At 34.6% G+C, this 23,370-nt stretch overlaps 1 protein-coding gene across 3 annotated transcripts in view; it reads right to left on the bottom strand.

Annotated features, from left to right (window-relative positions):
- The window catches only part of Crispld1 (cysteine rich secretory protein LCCL domain containing 1), a 45,455-nt gene that overhangs the window by 14,007 nt on the left and 8,078 nt on the right, over positions 1-23,370 (bottom strand). For all 3 annotated transcript variants that reach the window (XM_078017005.1, XM_078017006.1, XM_078017004.1), the window contains 8 exons: positions 6,469-6,587; positions 6,009-6,141; positions 4,922-5,037; positions 4,148-4,248; positions 2,398-2,538; positions 2,157-2,217; positions 1,982-2,048; positions 1,645-1,775 (listed from right to left, as the gene is read on the bottom strand). In XM_078017005.1, the coding sequence (XP_077873131.1) occupies positions 1,645-1,775; positions 1,982-2,048; positions 2,157-2,217; positions 2,398-2,538; positions 4,148-4,248; positions 4,922-5,037; positions 6,009-6,141; positions 6,469-6,587 (869 nt within the window). The remainder of the gene's footprint in view (positions 1-1,644; positions 1,776-1,981; positions 2,049-2,156; positions 2,218-2,397; positions 2,539-4,147; positions 4,249-4,921; positions 5,038-6,008; positions 6,142-6,468; positions 6,588-23,370) is intronic.

Genomic DNA, 23,370 nt, shown 5'->3' on the forward strand with positions numbered 1-23,370 from the left:
TTTATTTATCCTCGTATCTAGTGAAGTGTCTATAGCACATGAATGAATCTTTCCTCATTTTATGGATCATTAAAAATAGGAATATAAAGTTAGGTACACCGTTATATGTCAAAATTTTAATTGCTTATGCATGTCCAGATTTTGAGATAACTACCTGTTGCAGAAGGTAAGGATTTTTGTGATGGTGTGTGTGTGTGTGTGTGTGTGTGTGTGTGTGTGTGTATTTGGTATTAAGGATTGAACTCAAGGCCACTCAGCCACTGAGTCACATCCCCAGCCCTATTTTGTATTTTATTTAGAAACAGGGTCTCACTGAGTGCTTAACTTCTCACTTTTGCTGAGGCTGGCTTTGAACTCAAGATCTTCCTGCCTCAGCCTCCCAAGCTGCTGGGATTACAAGTGTGCACCACTGTAACCAGCCTTGTGATGGTATTTTTAGCATGGATATGATGTGATCACCCTCTGAACATGTTAGCTCAGGATTGAAGGTGCAAATCTTAACAATCTTTAATTTCTTTCAGCTTCAAATTCAATATTTAATATTTATCATCTGCAATGTGACATCCCTCCCAATAACATTATTTGAGTCACAAAGTATATAACCTATCAAATGTAGTACACTTCATATTTCAAGAGAATTTCTACAACAGACAAAAAACTTAAACTTAAGAGAAAATATAAATGTTCTTTAATACAATGTGCAGAGCTTGGCTTAATAAAGCTAATAACTAGTAATTATTTATTGATGTAATTTATAAATTTTTGCTGAATGAATTAGCTAATAAATATTTATACAAATATATTTTACTAAAGAGAGTTTTGCAAGTAGCTAAAACCTACATATCAAGCCTCTGAAAAAAACTGTACACATCAAAGTTCATTCCACAAATTTTAAGGGTTTTTAATAATTTATTTCTATAACTATGAATTCCAGCTTAACCCTACTATGGAGCTTAATTAGATTAAATTGTATAGTTACAAAGAAAGGAAATTACATTTGCTAAGAAAAACATTCTTCTGAGGCTCAACAATTCTTCTGAGGTTCAAAAGACACTACACAAAGATATGTCAAAAGATTATTTCTATTTTCTATAGAAAAAATGAAGAAAAATGTAGTGTTTTAGAATAATAAACTTAGTGGGTATAACATGAAAAACACTGAAAACAGTAATCAGTGCTTCTTATGGTGTTGAACTGTATTTAGACTGACAATGGAAGAACAATATAGTATATTATAGACTTAGCTAAATGTCCTTTACCAAGTTCTCTGATTTAATTCATTAAAAATTACTGTTGCATAAATAAACCATTTTCCTTAAACAGAGCAGAAAGAATATGCAAATTAATTAGTCTTCTCTGGGGTATCACCCGCCATAGCTAAAAAATTCACTGCTATATATTAAACTGTAAATTTATACATTCTTAACAAAACTCTTGCAAATTCAGTTCATGCCATTTATAAGCAAAAAGGTTTCAACTTTGAATTTAGATCCTTTTCCTTCTTCTAATCTATGGACACTATGTAGCTAAAACACGTCTTGAAAATTACCAACTTCTCTCTTCATTAACTAAATGCTTCTACACTTTGCCCTAAAAAAAATGTTTTAGTTCATTTTTACAATTTAAAATCATCTGGGTACTTACCCAATTGTTTGGACACCGTTTCTATTGGACTTGATGAAATAATGTTTTCTTCCTTGTCTGGTGATATCAACCCAACCACCCTCATTGTCTATGATACCATAATGAATGGCAGCTCTACAGATGCTGGATTGCTTGAAGGAAAAAAGAGGAGACACCACGATGTTAAAATATTTAATCTGTGCCTAAGATAAAACTACTTGTTAGTGATATGACTTTAAATTAAATAAATATGTCTAAGAAAAATATACTTAATATAAGTGGCTATATCCCACATGCAAATCTTAAAAATTATAGGGAAGGATTCTATTTCCATAAAATTAACATTTTTGATACCTACCATTTCATAATGTACACTGCCAATGACTTTAGCTTTACTATCCAAACAGCCAGCAGGACATTCATACCTAAATGAAAGTAATGGAAACAAAATTTAGCTTCTCTGTACACCAGTTTGAAATAAAAAGATTTCTTATATATTGTCAGCTGATTTTGAGAATGATAGTAAGTATTACCTATTACAGGTTGTCCCTTTGCACTGGTCTCGTAATCTTACTTCACAAGAAACAATTTGGGCTAAAAAGAAAAGAAAAGAAATCACCAAAATCATCTAGATAATGTAAAAGCTGCTACATTTGTATGTATAATATAATGACGAGTTTTGGTTCATTCCCAAATGAACCAAATTAACAAAATCTACATGGCCCGGCCATCTAGGACAAATTTTAAATTCTTATAGTGATGCAGAGGACTTACACATTTGCTGTGTGCTGATGACCTCATTTCTGTTGCTGTCATCCGATCTTGTCCGGACGTGGGTGTCATGAACTTGTGCCTGCTGTCGCTCAATTTCATTGGTTTCCTCTTCTCGAGGAGGATAATAGCTATCTGACCCTTCTGTCAGAAAGAAAGAGATATTTGAGAAAAAAATCCCAGTTTACGTGAGCAAAAGTTACTAAATAATGAAATGCCTGTATACAATGTTTAGTATTTAAAACTAGAAAAATTAGTACTCTTTTGGCACAGATTTTATCTTAAAGTCATAATATTATGTACTGCACTGAAGTAAATGAAATACACATACGGGACTTTGAGCCCTTGATTCATCTGTGTGATTAAATGGTTAATATTTAGTGGAGTCATTTCTAAACTCTGCTTGTATTTCAGTATGTTATCAGTGTTTGGTTTTCATAATGACATCAGAAAGTATGCATAGGGATTTAATAATGCCAGGTATTAAAAATGTAAGTTTTGCTTTCCCAAATTAAATCATATTTTTAGAATTTTCAGCAGGATTACATTTAGAATTCTCCCACAAGAAAGATTGATGTGCCTAAAGAAGGATTGATATGCCCTTGTTATTTACTACAATATCCATTTCCATGGAAAACATTTTTAAAGAAGGAATTCAGTGTTCAAAAATTTCATCTTGACAATGGGAGATAGTTTCAAGCTTTAAATATAATTTTTTTCTCAGACTGTCCTATATCAAGGCTTATCAGTGGCACATTATAGAGCAGTATATTATTTTCATGTGTGTCCCAGAACTCAAAACCTAGGAAAAATTAAGTCTGAAGGCAGAGGAAAGCCAACTTTAAGAAAAATGATCTTTGGTAAAGAGCAGAGACATAGCAGGTTCATGGGTAGAGTACAAAAAAAACAAAAAAATAAACCAAACAAACAAACCCCCCCCACACACACATACACATACTCATAGTGAAAAGATGGTGCAAATGCTTCCAGGAATTTAAAAAATAATCTGACCTAGATGGGCATTTCTTAACTGCTCATTATAGCTAATGAACATTCACTCATCAAGAGAAAGCAAGACATTTCAACCAATTATCATTAAGAAAAATGTACAAGCAATAAAAAGCGTCCCCTTGGATCCTCAAAAGCATGACTTTCACAAAGCTCTGTCAAATATAATTTGTCTCTGTGTACTATAAATGTGACACCATATTTACATTTACTTTTTTAAAGATTTCAAACGCATTTGAGTGTACTAATATTATAATAGTTTCATAGTACAACAAATGCATTAATATTATAACAGTTTTATAGTACCATTATATATGTTTTTGGATATTTTGGCATAAAGAATTGTACAGCCTATAGTGAAAAGTGAAGAATCAATATGATTCATTGTGTATAAGGTACATGGAGAGTTTTGCAAAAACTCTAAATTCACTAAAAATAAACTTAAATTGTCAAAACCTTAAAAAATTAAAACAGTTATGGAAACAACTCTAGTCAACAATATATCCCAAAACAGCTATGGAAACTAAGTGTACTTTTGTGTAATTAAGTACATTTTTAAATTAATTATTATTATTGTTTTAATGTGTGTGGTGCTGTGGAGTGAACCCAGAGACTCATGCATGCTAAGTAAGGATTCTACCCTGAGCTATATTCCTAGCCCTACTTTTTTATTTTCTAGTACAAATTAATGCAGACTGAATTAAAATATAAATCAAAGTGAATATTACAAAAATATAGCACTTACCTTTGTAGCACAGATTTTCTCTACAGCCCCCTCCAAAACTAGGTGGGCAAGCAGAACAGGGTCGTCCATGTTTGTAAGGGGCATGGCCCCACCAGTTTCCCCTTAAAGAGATGATACACTCCATTAAGAGGTAGTCTAACGGCATGATTTATAAGACATTGCAACATATCACCCTATATGAATCTTCCAAGTAATGATCTTGATGTGTTACCTGTATATATTTTGGTAAGCAGTCCTTTTGGTTACTAGGTTTAAATACAGATTTCTACCTCATTCTTCTGAAAATTATCAAAGTAATTTACTATATTACTGTTAAAGATTTAAATTTTTTTACTGAAAACTAAATATTATAATGGAATATTCACCTATATCCCATATGCTTTAATCAAAATAGCTCACAAATTTAAATTTGTCCCTAAGAATAGTTGTGGAATTTTTTAGAGTATGTTCAAATGGTCTTTATAAAGATAAAAATACATTTTCTCTAATAAAAATTCTAAACATCTATGGAACAGAATAGTTCAATGAGTGAAACTTGAAGACATAAATATATGATTCCGGTCTTCACAAAGATCATATTTTTAATTTTCATAAACGCTTTAAGAACTTATTTTATGACCTATACAACAATAATCACTGTTATATTAGGTAAAGTGAATTAAAACAATGTGATTTACTCAATATATACTGAAAATGAGAAAAAAATCACAAATATAAATTATTTTCATGTTCTTAGAAAAATTTACATCTAAAGGTAATGTTTTGTCTACTCACTTTGGGGAATAATTGCACACCAAATAGACAGCTTTGGGCCATATCTGCCCCCAGATGTTCATGTTATGGCACAAATTAATGGCACAGCCTATTCTGTTACTGGTTGCCCACACCACCTACATTAGAGAAAAGAAAGATTCAGAAAAAGCAGGCTAAGATGAACTAAGACGACATATCCATGAGAAAAATGAATAGAAATTGAACTGGAGAAACCAATATTTATCAACCAACGTGAAATGAGACAATATCAAAAAGTGTATTTATTTTCCCCAAGACTTTGGTTTCTGATGAATTAAACTTTTAAAAGGAATCTAAAGGTAAATAATTCTTTCTTGAATAAAATGTCAGCATTTATGAAATATAAACTTATTAAATAATTCAAAATTTAATATCTTCACAAACCTGTCTGCCATATTAACATGTCTATGAACTGAATTTTAGATCTTAAACAGAAAGCACTCAGAAAAAAATTGAAGTGTTGAGATTTCTTATATGACAGGATCTTTTCATTGTACCACTGGTAATTAGGAAGTTCCAAGTTGATCTTATATCTTATCACATGGCAAAGACATATAGGTTTCATCTCACTGGTAGATTATTAGTCTCACTGATAATAGGTTGCAGGAATTCTAGAAACTGAAATCAGTGGTGAGTTTTGTCTAGTCAAATCTGCCTATTATTTTATTTAGAAGTTTAGAACACATTCAATACCAAATATGAACATAAAATATAAAAAATATACATAAATTCTATGAACCTATAAAATTAATTGTTACTGGTAAAACTTTGACATTAAAGATAGTAAACTGCTCCCCATATGCATTTATTAAGGCCATATTAAAAGATGTTTCATATGAAAAATCATAGAAATAATGTCTTTTTAAGTCTTTTGGACTTTTTGTGATAATTAGTTTTATTATTTAAAGAAATTTATAAGGTTTTTTCATGTAATCAGTAATGATGTGAGTTTTTAAAACAACAACCATTTCAAATAACATAATAAAGACACATACTCAGGAAACTCTGTTCTCCTCCTGTTGCTTAATTAAATTTGAAAAAAATGGAGAGAAACATACCCCAAACATACCTGCGTATAATGAGTACATACAGGGCCAGAACATCTGAATGGACAATACGGGTTACATTCATGTTCATATGGGTAGCTAAAGTCTCTCACTTCATCATACCATGCTTGCACATGAAACGTTGGGGGTCTATACCTATTAGAAGCAAATAACCACAAAGAATAAGTAAAGTTGGAAAAATTTCAAAACAAAATAAGGCAAAATAGATATATAAAACTTGGTAGAAAGATAGTTCTGTGTAAGTTGCACATTTTAAGCACTTCTGTCCATTATATTGTATCAATTATTTAAAACAAGCCTAAAAACCTACTGACAATTCTGGTATGATATTTCATTTTTGTTATTTATGATATTTTATTCTTTTAAGCATCAAGGCTTTGAAAGTCTGCAATGATAAATTAATAAGTATTTCATTTCTAGCACTTATGTTTTTGAAAACAAAAATTCACATTTTTAAGCTACCTTCCCCAATGTGCTCCCAAGTTTTGTCCGATGGATGGCAGCAGGCTTGCAGGTCCATGCTCCCACAAACAAGTTTCAGCCCAGGATTCTGCAGATCTTTCCAGCTCCACATCCCATGTCTACAATTCAAAACAGAAATAAAATAAAGTTACAAGAATATAGTGTGCATATAGAGAGTGTGGACATTTCTTAGGCTTATAGCATTCGTTAGTCAGTCCTTAGGATTTCTTCCTTCTCTACAAAGTCAACATCTTGGTCTTATCATCTTGATTTTCTTATCTAGACTTTTGTATTAGTCGACTAATTAATCTCCTTGACTATGTATTTCCTCCAGCCAATTTGTCTTACAAATGTTGAGAGCTACTAAAGTGATCACAAATATATTTTTCTGCTTAAACACACCCAATAAATTCCCATACACATAAAACCCATGGTCTTTGTTCCTTATGATGACATGCTATTCCTTACTGGTATTGTTTCCTTCACCTTAAACTTCAGTTATTGGTCATATGCACCCCTACTCTTTTTTTCCTATCCTACCTTACATAACACAGTCTCCTTGATACCTTTTCAATTCTTTTAGAAATTGAAGCTCTCAAAGACTCTTTATTTAGCACCTATGACACTGTAGTATTAATGTCTAATTGCATGTCTGATCATTTTCCTGAGACATAAAGTTGTCACAAGGCAGTTTACCTCATGCATTTTCTGAGTCTGTCAATAAATGCTGGTTGAAAACATGAATGAATAATAAATTTGATTCCTATAAAATATATATGATTTTTATACATTAAATTAAATGACAACCAATTCATTTTAAAATAATCTATAAGGAAATTATTAAAATTATAAAATGATTACAGAAATAACTTTTCAAGCTCTGGGTTTAGAATTCAACTTCGTATTAATTTGAAAAATAGGTAATGTGCTAAGCATGATAGTAAAGGCACTAAGTCAGGTAGAAAGGGGTTTGATCTTGGCACTACCTCTTCAGTGTTATGAAGACAGGGAAAGAGTTCAGGGAAGAGAACATGAGCACAACTAAAGAACTAGCAAGGAGATTTCAGAGAGTAGATGAACTGAAATGACATTTAGGAATCTAAATTCCTCAAAGTTGATGGGAGACTGAAAGTAAGTGGTAAAGAAAAAGAAGAGGTGAAGACTGACATGTTATGAGAAAGGAAAAAGGGAAAGAGAAATAGAATTATGTGTCTGTGGATTTCCCTGGCAGAATCTCAGCAGGCAGTACAAGGACTATATATCTGCCAAGTAGAGCACAGAAATACATAATTGGAGTTCTGGAGTTCTATGTGAAGAATTATACAGTTATTCATCCAAAAATTAATTTATTCAGGAAAAAAGATGTAGAATGATAAGCATAATTAAAAAAATTATAGGGTTACCAAAATCAAAAAGGAGGAAGAGCAATTAAGATTGTACATTGTGTCAGAAAAATGATCAGAAAATTGAGAGAATCTAAAAAGGACTAGATTACAGGAATGACAGAACAAGAGACTTAAGGAATCAAGAATGGGCAATGAGGCCCAGTGCCATATAAAGGTTGAGAAATATGAGGTTTGCTAAGTACCCATTCAGGATTAAGAGCAATTTAAGATCAGTGATGGGGAGAAATCTTAATAAGTTAAGTGGAAAGAAAGTGGAGAAAAGCAAGTATGGGTGAATTAATGCTTTGCACAGAAGGAAGAGAGGTGAGGTTGAAGTTGAAGAAGGGAGGATGTCAGGGTGTGGGGAGAATTTGTTACTTTGATTTTAAAAAATGAAAGAAACCATGGAGACAGACACACACACACACCAGAGTGAGGAAAAGTCTCATAATTCATTCATATAATTTTCCCTAGATAATAATTCTTCCCTTTATGTTATGAAAACATAAAGAAAATCATGTTTCAAAGTCACAAAGTAAAATATAATCAAAGTTAGAATAAGTTATATTCCTATTATTGCACACTTTTATTAACCAGAAAAATACACAGGGACATATGTTTACATGCAGCTAAAATCTTAGGAGCTGTAAGACTTTCATAAAAACTTAAATTTTACTGTTAATTAATGTCAAATATTCAAGAAAACCAGTTTTATGACAAATATGAGAAATGTATGCTACAAATAAATATCTATCAGACATGTACTTTTTGCTAATATGGGCATACTATTCATTAACTTGTAACTACTAATTAATTTGTTTGACTTAACTTTATAATTACATATTTTAACTATTATATAAAGACATAATGCAAGTTGCTATAGTTATCTGTCTAAACAAAATTTAGGTTAAAACTAACGAATTCGGCTAAAGTCCCAGAAAATGGGCAAAATGCTGATTTTCCTTTTGTTTCTAGAATGTTGAAGAAATAATCACCTCTCATGTTTCCAAGTAGAACTAAGAAATAGGTTGTCCTTAAGGAACAAATTGTCCATAATGATGGAAATCAGGGACTTGAATCTTGTTAAGTCATACTACAAAACTACACTTATCCTAAGGTGTCCAATCCAGCAACCGCCTGTCAGGAACAGACAGGAATTGGAGGAAGATCACACACAGATACAGATGGCTAGGGAAAAAATGCCTAGTGATGTTTTAAAATGCTCTCCCCACACAAGGTATAGATGAATTCCCCCCTCTTTCCTTCAGTCTGAGATGCATAGTGACTTCTAATAAACAGAATGAGGTTGTAAGACTTCTAAGGCTAGGTTAGGAAACAGAGCTTCGATCTGCTTTTGGTTTATATTTATTTTCAATTTTAAGAAACATCTTGAATACCTGAGCCAATAATTTAAAAGTTGGGCCACAGCAAAGAGATAGCTGGAAAGACAATGTGGAGAGACAACACAGAGATGGAGATCAAGAACAGCTTGCTCCATTAAGGAATTTGGAGCCTGACCCCACAATATGTAGATCGGAGCCAATTTTTTCTTCTATCAGATGCAGAGTCTCTGATTTGATATCAAGCTCTTTGATCCATTTTGAGTTAACTTTTGTGCATGGCGAGAAAAGGGGATTCAGTTTCATTTTGTTGTATATGGATTTCCAGTTTTCCCAGCACCATTTGTTGAAGATGCTATCCTTCCTCCATTGCATGCCTTTAGCCCCTTTATCAAATATAAGAAAGTTGTAATTTTGTGGATTGGTCTCTGTGTCCTCTATTCTGTACCATTGGTCCACCCACCTGTTTTGGTACCATTACCATGCTGTTTTTGTTACTATTGCTCTGTAGTATAGTTTGAAATCTGGTATTGCTATACCGCCTGATTCACACTTCCTGCTTAGACTTGCTTTTGCTATTCTGGGTCTTTTATTTTTCCACATGAATTTCATCCAGCTTTGTGAGCTCCAGCCAAGCCCTCAGGTGATGGTGGTCCAGGTCATGGAAACATGTAGGACCCCAAAGGAGCACCACCAGATGACCTGCATTAGAGTCCTGAAGACCATCATTTGAGGTCATTTTGCTCTTGTTTCATATGATTCTATAATCAATTTTTTTGGATAAAATTGAAGATAGTCCCTTTTTAGAGAAGATATACAACTAGCTTCAAATTAATAAATTTGTAAATTTTGATAGTTTGTTTATATATACTATATAGAATTTAAAATCAAATCTAAAATATTTCATTCATATGCTTTTGGCTAATTTTTTTTATTTGTAAAATGTCAGCTGAAATTTGGTTACTCAGAAAGACAACTTTGAGGACTAAATTCATTTATTGTGTATACACAATGTGTAAGTTGCTTCTAAGTTGCAACTTCAATTTTTGGTTAGCCCACTGAAAATAGGAGGAAAATATATTGAATAAACTATAATATCACCAATAAGGTCATTATTATTTTAACATAAGGGCTGAGGCAGAGAGGGCATACAGCAAAATTCAGTCCTTTAAATAATTTCTTTTAAATTGTCACTAATTAATATTTATTAAATATTGATAAAGAATGTAATCAAAAATAGGTATTTAGGTCAGATTCAATAATACAAATCAAAAAGATTATTAGAACACAAGGTACTGGAAATATAACACTTCTGGAAGAAATACTGTCATGACATGATGACAATATGGTATGTGTATATTTTCATTCTACAACAAGTTATTTCAGGTTTTAAGATTATCAATAATTCATTGTACCCATTCTGTTTAAAATGAAGGTTGGTCTTTAAGAATTGCTATTTAAATTCAGGTTTGAAAATTAAATCAAGATGGCCTAAGGGACTTTGGTTTTGTTTCTTTCCCTCTCTGAACTATTCACCCAGCATTCAAGTCAAACTACACTAAAATTACCATTTTATAAAATGGATCCCGAGGTATATAGAAATGAAAACACCTTTGTTTTCCAGCAACATTTATATGTTGTTCCTTCTTAGAACATAGTAATGTCTTCAATGAAGTTTTATTAATAAAAGAAACATTGAGAATACTATTGACATTCTTCATTTCATTAGTATTTTTTTCCTGGTTTTTGTTTCTGTAGTATTGGGGATTGAACCTAGAGTTTGCATAATACTATTGACATTCTTCATTTCATTAGTATTTTTTTTCCTGGTTTTTGTTTCTGTAGTATTGGGGATTGAACCTAGAGTTTGCATACTCTAGGCAAGTGCTCTACCACTGAGCTACACTCCCAGCTTACCATTTTTAAGCCAGTCCAATATGGCGGCTTACTTATTCCAAGTATGTGTGTGTACAAATTTAAATCTTAACAAAAGACTTTGAATACATAATGACTTTTGTATTAAAATATTATATTTGTAGAAAGTAGAAATTCATAGTTATCTGGACTAACATTAAACTTTGACCACTATCCTTTGTGAAATATGAATGAATATGAGCAGTTCATATTCCCACCAGGTTATCTGCTATCTTGCTCAAATAGAGTATTCAATAGTAGTTGGAAATCATTCAAGAAGATGGCTTTAGTAGAGGTAATACTACAAGCTTACCATTAAGTTATATCACTGTATATTAGGCAAAAAGACTCCTTGGAAATTTAGTGTTTTCTCTGTCTTAAGTATGGAGAAGTTTTCTCTTTAACAGTTTTAAGTATTTTCAAGTATATCTTCTTGAGCATAGTAAATTTATAGCTATTTTCAGATTTATATAATTTGGAAATTGATGTTTTGGGAATTCACTCTTCATAGCTTCAAATTTTTTATTGCACTATGTCATACAAGAGTTTAAGATGAATGTTGATTAGTCACTACGATCTGTTTGGAGATGAGCATTATCTCATGACTAAGTCTTTGCAATTGGTAGTTGCTATGGTTTGAATATGAGTAGTTGTCCTCCAAAAATACATATATGACAACTTGGTGCCCAGAGCAGCTCTGTTAAGAGGGGCTGTGAAACTTTTAGGAGATGGGGCCTTATGAGAGGTTCTTAAGTCATTGGGGGTCATACCCTCATAGGACTGTGGGCTGTACTTATCTTCTCTGCTTGATATGTGATTGCCTGTTTCATGATGTGCTCCCACCATTGCTATGGGCTGCCCTCAACAAAGGCCCAAAGCAATGGGGTAACCTAATCCTAAATTTGAGCCTCAAAAACTGTGAGCTAAATAAACCTTTTGCCTTTATCAATTGCCTCAAGTATTTTGTTTTAGTAATGTAAAGCTAACACAGTATTAAAACTAAAGTGGAAGACAGAGCATATTCCACATAAAAGTTAAACATCCACTTCATACAGAATATGTTATAATTGATAATTGAAAAACTGTAAATAGCATAAAAATATATAAGACTAAATTTGTTATGTTTTCACAAAAGTGATATATCATTAATGTAATTCCAAGATAAATGTGAAAAAAAAATCATAATTGGTTCTTAAGTATCATCCTATTAGGTAACCTAATGAAATGACAAACACAAGCCCATGACATAATTTACAACTTAATGTGGACTTTTAAAATATGCATTGCTTTCTAGCAAAATAATAATCTAACATAAGCACAGTGGCATTAAAAAAGCAGTAATGCTGGACATCTGGATCTATGTTGGATGCTCTGGCCTTGCCTTCCCACCACTGAAAATTTCAAGTAACATGATAAAACTATTTTCTAAAGCTGTTTGAGCATTTGGACTAAACTCTGAAAAATGAATTCCACGGTCAAGGGTGATGTGTTTTTCTCTCATATGTGGAAGCTAGAAAGGAAAAGGGGGAAAAGATAAGTCTTTGATCTCATAAAAGTAGAAAGGAGACCAGTAGAATAGAAAAAGAGGTCAAGTGGGGGAAGAAAGGGAGGAAAACAGGGATATATTCAATATAGCAGAATGATATATACTCAATATAGTAGAGTAATATTGACCAGATTACATGGTTCTATCATTGGCACATATGTATAATTATAATACACCAATACAATATAGGAAAAATTAACAAATAATAAAAATCAAAAAATGATTATGGAAGGGGTGGAAATACTTCAATTTAAGGAAAACTAATTAACTTCACAAACATCCTGCATTGGAGACCCATGACATACTTAATTTGGAAAACCACTCCTGTATCTCCAATACTACCCACCCCGTTTCTGAGCATACTGTCAGAACCAATGAGAGCAGCTTTCTGTGAGGCTAAAATGTCCCTTCCGGAGGGCTGTGTGTTCTGGACAAATACCTCAAGGGCATGAGTAACACACTTTCCTTCTATTTTCTTGTGTAGGCTGAGACCAAGGTAAAAATTACTCAACCATAAGTAATTAAATACCCCATAAATTAGATACTATTAAAATTGTACCTTTTCATCTCTATCCCTTTGATTATGTCAAATTTGGTTTCTGTTTTTCTTATCTGTAACATCAGAGAAATGAAAAATATCTTTTTCCTTCCTTTTAGCTTTAAATGCTATTATTTGGACTTACATTCCCTTGGAGATGCCCTGTAGTACTCTGCAGCACCCATAAGAACATACTAACAGTAAAATAATACTTCTGCTGACAATAAAGAGATTCTCTTAACTAAGGGGCAAAAGCAGTTTTGTGACTTCCAAGATCACATAACCAAGTAGGCTTCAGATGTTCTAATTATGAGTAATTATTAAAGCAGAGCACAATTGTTTCTGAGCCACTTGTATTAACACTGTTCAAAAAAAAAAAATATATATATATATATATCAAAAGGTACAAATTTCCAATTAAGGGAATAAGAAGATATTTTTAATCAAGATGTTAAAACTAGGCCTCTCTTTAGCCTTGTTCTGAAAACACAATGGTAATATATTTGAAATAAGACACAGTCCTCTTTGTGTAATTTTTCTGACAGTTAACAGGAACACAGTGATTTTTGTGTCAACTCATGAACATCAAAGTAATTTAAATATATATATATATAAAATATATTATATATAATAATCTTTTATAATAACACCTTTACAAGATTATTCTTGCTATCTCACCACTTCTAAAACACAGGTTCTTAAATTAATCATCTTACTTCAAAAATTAAATACCTCCTCAAATCACTTGTTCTTTCTTATTTAAATCAGAAACTGCAATAAAAATAATCTGATGAAATGTGTTGTCCATGTGATCCTTTCTTTAACTGGATCACCCAGATATCCCAACAATTCATTATTCTATGGAAGCAACATCAGACAGTTTAAAAGTCATCGGATTCAAATTCCAAATACAACTCTTCATTCTAAGTCTTTCAGGTAACTTTCTTTTCTTCCAAACAGACATCAGTGAAATAAATAAATAAATAATTCTGTGCTGAAAAGACATCTGATATTTTAGTTAGCAAGTCACCTGGTATTAAAAAAGCACTATGGAAAAGAGCTGCAATTTGCCCCTGGCCATTTGAGGTTACTGCAGGTATTCAACTGCTCTGTTTCACCTGTCCTGAGAAGACTTTGTAGTTGTGGGGAAAATGCACAAGGCTCAGGTTTCAAAGGAAGCACTTAAGTCACCAGCACAGAGGCACTGCCAGCTTCTAAGAGAGCAGGATCACCTCAAGGCCATGCACACACTGAGGTCTCCAGGAAACTGCAGAGACTGTGAGGCAGGCCAGGCAAGGTTTCTTTAAAATTGACTCTAAAACAAAGCCACATCACTAAAAGAAAAGTATGTAACCCATGAGAGAAATGCCTAAAATTAATTAATTTCTGATATGGAAATCTGAATTCCAATTAAACACCCATGTTTTAATATTATACTAATAATATACATATACATATTTATTTCTGGGAGAGGGGGGAGTTTACAGGGGATTGAACTCAGGGGCCTCAACCAGTGAGCCACATCCCCAGCCCTATTTTGTATTTTATTTAGAGACAGCATCTCACTGAATTGCTTAGTGCCTCGCTTTTGCTGAGGCTGGCTTTGAACTCACCATCCTGCCTCACCATCCTGAGCCACTTGGATTATAGGCACATACCACTGGGTCCACAGGTACTATATTTAATATTGTAACAGATGAATAATATAGGGCAGACTGTCCTCATGGTGCAATAGAGCCATTAATTTGAAACAACACTTACATTACATTTTGTCCAGCATTTCTATTAATTAACCTCATCTCATTGCACCATTGAGGCCCTTGTGACCCAACCATTCTCAACATGGGCCCTTTATAGCTGCTCTAATAAACTTTTACTATGGCTCCTAATATAAAATTTGGCTTAGAATAGATCACAAATAAACACTTATTGATTATTTCTAGTCTCACATTTGGCCTGGGACTGAGCAATAGCTTAGGTCAGATGTACCAGAACCTGAGTTCCCAACCTTAGATAACCATGCTTAGAAACCACTAGGGAATTCTGTCAAAATATAGATTATGACTCAGTTGATCAGGAGAGAAATGCTAAGTCTAACCTGGTGCCAGGACTGTGCTGAGAAGCCATGCTTTCAGTAGTAAGGTTCTAACACCTGTCCATTCATATTTCTTGGTCACACCAGAGAAAACCACAGGTTATCTTCAACAGGACTGTTCTCTCTATCCTCTCTTCCTTAACTACTTAAGCCTTATCCTTTCTCTTCTTGGAAAGTCCCTTCTCTTGGAACCAACTGCAACCACAAAACTCCCTTTATCTCACCCTCCTCTAAATCTTTTTTAAACATATAAGTTACCTATTACTATATGTTATGGCTTGTATGTGCTGTGGTTTAGATTGCGAGTGTCCCCCAAAGGCTCATGTATTATAGGCACGGTCCCCATGAAGCAACATTCAGAAGTGGATGTCTGGAGATAGGACAGGATTGTGAAGGCTCTCATCTCACCAGTGGATTAATCCATTGACAGATTCATAATTTGAGGATTTTATTGGGAGGTGATGGTATATAGAAAGTGAAGCCTAGTAGGAGGAAGTAGGTCAGTGTGGACATGTCCTGGAAGGATATATCATGTCTCACGTCTCCTTTTCCCACGCCCTCTCACACACTCTCTTTTTCTCCTCTCACTGTCTGTCTATCTGTCTCTTTCACTCTCTTGCTCTCTGCTTCATGGCCACCATGAGCTGAACAGTTTTTCTCTGCCACTCCCTTCCACCATGATATTTTTGCATTGAAGTCAGCACACAATGGCCTGAATCCTCTGAAACCATGAGCCAATATAAATCTTTCCTCCGGTCAGTTGATTTTCTCAAGTATTTATCACATTAATTAAAAGCTGACTACCACACTACATATTCTCCTAATTCTCTCTATTGCTTTGAGTCTTACCAAACCAGAATTTTAACTCAAAATTTGTGCCTTATACTTTTTTCCATGGCACCTATGTGCCTGAGACTGGGCAATAACTTAGGTCAGATACACAAGAACCTAAGTTCCCAGCCTCAGACGTACATGATGATTTAAATTTAGGTGGAAGGACGTCCGTTACATAAGGGTGAGTCCCTATCAGTTGAAGTTGAAATTTTCTGTAAATGTCATGACTTTTTATAGACTTTCTGATAAAGGCTACAGTAATGCCATTACTCTGTTCATTGTCACGTAAAGAGAAGAGTCGTTTACTCTTCAGGACTAAGCTCTCAAGATCTGAGGAGACCTCAGCATTCAGTTTTTAATATTCCATATATTTTATATTTTAATATCAAAATAATAGTAACAGGGTTTGAAACTAATTAAAACTTGCTTTAATTTACTGCACTTAGAGATGCCTACTTTAAAAACAAACATTAACATGAAAATTTTGTAAAAGAAAAAGTTGGTGGACAGATAGAAACAGACACTACAATTTAACATCAAATTTCCCACTTAAATCAATGACTAATATAAGAAACATTAAATGCATGTTACATATTTTGAAACGCCAGTATAACACTATTCATTTTACCTCTCTCACTGTATTGAGAATTCTGTGTTATTATCAATGATTCTTGCCTCAGGAATGACAGGTTGCTATGCTTCCAGAGAAAGCCATGCAAACTCTATGGTCTTCTGTTTTCTTGACTGCCAAGAAGCTGAAAGTTATTTTAATAACAATAGCATTTCTATCAGATTCTTCACTTTACTGGAGAATCTGCCTACAGCATCCTCTTCCTGACATTTAAAACAATGATTATCATGATGGTAAATATGCACATACAGCTTTCCAAAGTCTTTTTCTGAAAACCTGAGAAATAAACTTTATGTTATTCTTCATTTGTCCCCATACAGCCATCTCAGCCCCCGATGTCATGTACTATGTTTAAAAAGACTCAACTACCTAGAGTCCTCTCAGGCTCTCTGGCTTCTGGATTGTTTTGGCCAATGAAAGACACGGATGACAAATCAGGGCAATTTAAGTACTGATTATGCCTTCTGAGTCCTCTCCTCTCTGCCTGTCCATGGTGATGGTGTTCTCTCACACAGTCCAGTTCCAGGTTTTAGTCCCACTAGGTTGTGGCTCCACCACTCAAGGCTGGACATCCAACCAACTCCTGTACATCTCTCACCTTAACCCAGTCCACACTCTGCCTATAGACATCTCTTTATTATTCTTTTTCTGTAGAGCACATATTAATGTATCATTTGTTTACTGAGAAACAAATATCTGAGTATAAAAGGATCTCAAAATTTTATCAGCAAACTAACATATTATTTGACACATACCAGATCTTAATAAATGTTTTCTTCCTATTACTCTAAGAATCACAAGACTCTAAGAATCTGCTGTAATTAATATAAACTTTTAATTTTCATTTGGAACCTTGTTGATATTCACATGACCAAGGATGAATTTCAAACCCATTTTTTTTTCATCAGTGTTGGGGATCAAACTCAGGGCCTCTTGCATGCCAGGCAAGTACTCTGCTGTAAGCTATGCCCTCAGCTCCCTAAATCCAAAGTTTTGAATGATCTAAACACAGGATAATCACTGCCATCTAAAGTTCAAATGAAAGAATAATCACAGAATATGAATTAAAGTTTAGAGTAAGTTATTCCTAGCATTGCTTTGAATCTCTTAATAGTCAAATAATTGGAGACCTTGCTAACATTAAATTCCCAAGATTACATTTCTTCTAAAGCTTCTAACTTCAGGAAATAAATGATACAACAACATGTGCTCTACAGAAAAACTAAATAAAAGAGTTTAGGTGATACCAATACTATCTATCTATCTATCTATCTATCTATCTATCTATCTATCTATATACACACATACACAGAAATACATGTTTGTATATATACATGCATATGTATCTATATATGCTAAGACAAATATTTTTAAAATATGAAGAAACCTAAAGTTTTGAAATAATTTGTATTGGTTTACGGAAACCAAACTAAATGCTGCCAAACTACTCCCAATGAAATCTTTCTTTACAGGTAAGCAGAGAAAAAATTAATAGTGATATGCTGTTGCTCAAGTCTGCCATGAGTATCACTCAATAGAACAAGGTTCTCCATTGTTTGGGAAAATATCCCTTTGAATATCTACAAAATAGAGACCCAGATCAGTTCACACAGATCACATCTCCGACACTCTCCCCTTCAAAGCTGCACTCATATTTCCCTACCAATAACTACAGATAAAGTTCTCACCATCCAAATGCTCTCTACTACAGACCCTACTACATGATCACTATAACCTCTTCCAAATACCATTTCAAAATATACCTCTTCTAATATACCTCCCCTGGCCACTCCTTCGTTCTGAATTTGTTATGCTTACGCAGTTTAAACGATACTAATGTTTTCTTCTTACCACATGGTGGTTTATATTTTGAAGACAGTTCTCAGTGGAAAGCCCTGGCATTGTGATCATTCTATCTTCAGGAAGATTCCCCTCCCTGCCTTAAGAGAGGTTCTGACCACCCCACATCACATGACAGAGATGTCAGTGACCCATTGCAGCTCTGAAAAATCACAAAATCCATGAGAATTTAAAAACCTGTCATGCTTACTAAAGAAGTTTTTCCCTCTAATCAAAAAACTGCTGCACTTAAAAATGGAAAATTAAGTAAAACATAACCTCTCTACTTCACTGGGAAGAATGCCTTTGCAATTTTCTAAGGGAACTAACTTGTCAAAACAGAATCAAATCCTTTGCATTCAGTCCACTTTAAATTGTTGAAAAATCTAGTCATCTTTGTATTCATTCATCACAGTGTTTCTCCTTCCAACTAGCATAATACTGAGCTTAGAGCACCTGTGAGCTGCTCAGCTGGGGATTACAAAGATTACTACAGCACAGTCTCTAACCACAAAGGAATGCAAGGACAGGGGGGAGGGGAGACATATGGAGAAGAAGCAGAGGCACGTCTAGGAGGTTATGGAAACCAGAACTGGGGTGGAGACAGCATCTGACTCTGGAGGGAAGGTTTATTCAAAAGCTGGTTATGAGGAAAAGTAGAAATTCCTTAAAGGGAAAGAATCTGCAGGGATGAATGAGCTTGATCAGCATAAAAACCCCAAAGGCATACAGAATGAGTACAAAGATGTCCCCATGTAATAGGGACATTGTTTTTATTGTTTTGGTTTTACTCACTTTGTTCACAAAAATCTCAGCATAAGAGACCTCTTAGTCTTTTCTTCACAGACAAGATCTGATGTCCTTACTCCATCTTCATTCAAGAGCCACCCCAGTGCCTTATCATGTCAGTCTTTGGGTGACTGCTCGTTAATGTAGGGTTTGCAAAGCTCTCCCTTTGCAACATAAAAGGGAGCACTCATAACAGTAATTCCATGTTCTTGACCGGTCTCACCTAGTAGCTGACTATCCTATGGTCTAGTTTCCACTCCATCCACACCTGCCCTCTCTGAAATTCGCCTTCCTCCCTTCTCACTCATATGCCTTTGAAATGTCTCCTGTCACTGGCAGCTCTTTCACGATCCAGTAGAGCAGGGTCATTGCCTAATTTTGATGTTTCATTTCCTATTCCTCAGATGGAGCTCAACAGAAGGGCGACATACTGGACATGCTGTCCAAGCCTCTTCATTTCTGAAGTCTAAATACTTAGGAGGGTAGGAAAGGGGCTTCTCTTCTCCTGCATCAGTTGTTACACTTGCTATATTATAAAAAGAGAGAAGGAGAAAGAAATTATTGAGAGGGAAAATTGAAGAAACTGAATTCTGGAGTCAGCTATTCATGTCTGCTTTTAAACTTTGCTTCCTGCAGGAGGCAGAAAGCTTTCCTTCTACTTCATATGGGGATCCCAGCAGTTACCATAATCACCTGGAACCTTGTTAGGAATGTAGGATATGAGATCCACCCCTAGATCTACTAGGTCAATATCTGCATTTTAACAAGAACCCAGGAAAGTCCATGCACATTAAAATTTGAGGGAAATGGAATAAAGTACCCCTATTTCTACCCCACAAACCATACCTCATTGGTTTTTTAATGAAAAATACTTTCTACCCTTAATATCCTGGTAACTGATTTCAAAATATGTTTTGGTTAAATGTGTAAAATATAAAGCATCCGCTGCTTTATGCAAAAGAGACTGTGTTGGTTTTCATATTTTGCCTTTGAAGTTGATGAGCCACTAATACAGGCTATCTGTTGTCTTTCCCCCAATAAGCTACATGTAGGTAGTTGACATAGTAATACCTTATTGATTCTATTAATCAGTAGAGACTAAAGAAAACCAGTAAGATTCACAAGATCACAGCGTTAGGTTCCTCTTTCGCCAGTTAGTAACCCATGAATGCAAGTTACGTAGTTGGGTCAACCATACCTAATTGTATTTTTTAGAATTCCTATACAACTATCTATATTTAGCATTCAGTTTTCAATGTAAACCTCAAATATACTATCTGGTCTGTGTGTCCTGATCTGTATTGTCTGATATCCAGATACTTTAAAAATGGATCCCCTCCTATGATGACTTAAATTATCTCTTTTTTGCCTAGTCAAGCAGTGACACTATGGGCAGTGGCTAGATAGAGTGGTCTGAATGATGGCAAAATAGAGAAGGCACCATTATTTACCATCTCTGATTTTTTTTTTGGTAACATCATGACATACTAGTAAACTTCTCCCATATCTAATAGACTTCTGGACTTAAAGTAATGAGAGAAAAGGGAACTTGAAGTATCTCAACACCTCCCATATGTCTGACTCTATAAGTTCCCTTACTCAGAATCTCCAGAATCACTATTTCATAATAGTGATAATAGTCCTATCTTTAAACCCCTTTCTTTCCCTCCCACTCAATCCCAGCTGATGATTTTGCTTCATAGTTCACTGGAAGTAATAAAAGCATTCATATAAAAATTTCCTTTTCTTTATCAAACACACCAAATGACCTACTTCTGTGTCAACAGCCTCAGCCTTTGCTGTTTGAATAAATGAACTGACTTGTAGTTCTATTTTCTCTCTCCCACACCAAGGGCTTTCTCAACTTGTTTGTATCCACTGACCTATAAATACGTTCACAAAAAATCAAAACAAAGCTTTTTCATATGCCTCTATAGCTATAGTCTCCCATTTCTCCAATTTCCTTCACAGCAATGGTATCTTGAGTAGGTAAGTTACTTCATTTGCATATACTCTAATCTCTTCTTACTCCTCACCAGGGCTTTTGGGCACACCTCACCCCTGAAATCCCGTAAGAAGGTTACCAACAGCCTCCATATTGACAAAATTAACTTATCTTCATATCTTACAGCTTTTTCAGCAATACTGAAAAAAGTGACCTCTCCTTTGTCAATCTTTCCTCTCCTGGCTTTGTGACACCAACTTATTCTGTTTTTCCCTCCAAGTTTGCCAGCCACTTGTTCTCAACGTCTTTGTTGGCTTCTCCTTTCTGCTCGATCTTTTCATAGTACCATGCCCCTGGGCTCAATCTAAGGTGTTGACCCCTGTAAATAAGCCTTCTTCTAAAATGATGTTGCTCAGCAAGTTGAGTTCGGATAGCTCCTAACAATATCTATATGATCCCCACACTCTTATCTAAATTATTTTCATCTCTTCACTGACCTTAAAATGCAACAGAGGATGGCTCAGAACCTCAAACTAAACTTAGCCAAAATAAAACTCCTGATTTCACCTTCACCTTCTCCTGCTGTTTCTCCTCCTGTCTCATCAAATGCTTCAACTATTCACCAAGGGGCTTTTAAAACCTCAGAACAGGAGCTGGGGGTACAACTCAATTGGCAAAATGCTTGCCTTGTATACATAAGGCCCTGGGTTCAATCCTTAGCACACACACACACACACACACACACACACACACACACACACACACACACATAAGGCCCTGGGTTCAATCCTTAGCACACACACACACACAAAAACAAAACAAAACAAAACTCAGATCATTCTATATTCTTTCTTAAACCTCACTGTTTACAAAACTAGTCAACAATATTATTACCAAACATTCACTGAAAGCACATACCTCTCTCCATCTTTATCAGTCTCACCCTGGCCCAAGTCACCACTATCTTTTCCCTAGAATATAGTGATGGATTCCTAACTCAGTGAAAGGCTGACAGAGACTGACACTGGCAATAAGGCTACATCAGTTCCTTAAAAGAAACTGTCCAGTGGCTTACCATACTAGGAATAAAATCCAACCAGACCCAAAAGTTCTCTGGTCCATGCTTGTGTATCTAGTTCATCTTCACTTCCCCTGTTACTGAAGAACATTCAGTCACATTGACCTTCTTTATGAAGCTCCAAAAGATTACTTAAAGACTTTGTGTTCGGTATGTTTCTTCTGCCTAGAATAATAGTCTGTGTATCTCTGCTTAGCTGACTCCTTGTAATTCAGTTCTCATTCTAAAAGCCAGCAACTCAAAGAAACCCTCCCCGACTATTCAACAGGACTAGTCAACAGATGCTTAAATCATGTCCAATTATTTGGTTGTATGAATTCCTAAAAGGAATATCTAAGAGAATACAACCTGAATGATAACAAAGAATGAATGATCCTGAACTATCACTCTTAACCGTGATTATATATAGCTACAAATAAATATTTTCAATCTTTCATAAAGGACTTCAGTAAAGATAACAAAAAATGCAAGGAAATTGCATTTTCATATGACTGCCTGTAAATTTGAGATCTGTTCCCTCTTGAATTTCCTTTTTAAAACTAAGTTGAAAAATCACAGTTAGCAGAGCATTAGCAATACATTGTCCTGTTCTGAATCTCATGCTAAAGTTCTCATCTTCTATTATGCAGGGAACAAGGTAAATGGCTGGGTTTAGGGATTGGGGAGGAGATAAATTAGGAAAACAGCAGACTTCTTTTTTCAAGGAAGTTAAAAGGCAAGGTAAGTTCTACCACCTTAAACTTTTAGGATTGTGGTGATAACATGAGTATCAAGTAACTGGTGATATTTGGAATCTCTGTAACCACTCTGGAAGACCCTGCAAGTTGACAGATTCAGAAACTTCTCCATTAATATTTAAACCAGAATGGATAATGCCCTCAGTTTTCAAAAGCCTGAAGCCTAGGCATACAGAGATTTAGATCTTGTACTAGATGCAGAAAATCCCAGCCTACTAGCAGCAAAGTCAA

This window comes from Ictidomys tridecemlineatus, chromosome 7 (genome assembly GCF_052094955.1).
Source record: "Ictidomys tridecemlineatus isolate mIctTri1 chromosome 7, mIctTri1.hap1, whole genome shotgun sequence".
In the NCBI taxonomy this organism is placed as follows: Eukaryota; Metazoa; Chordata; class Mammalia; order Rodentia; family Sciuridae; genus Ictidomys; species Ictidomys tridecemlineatus.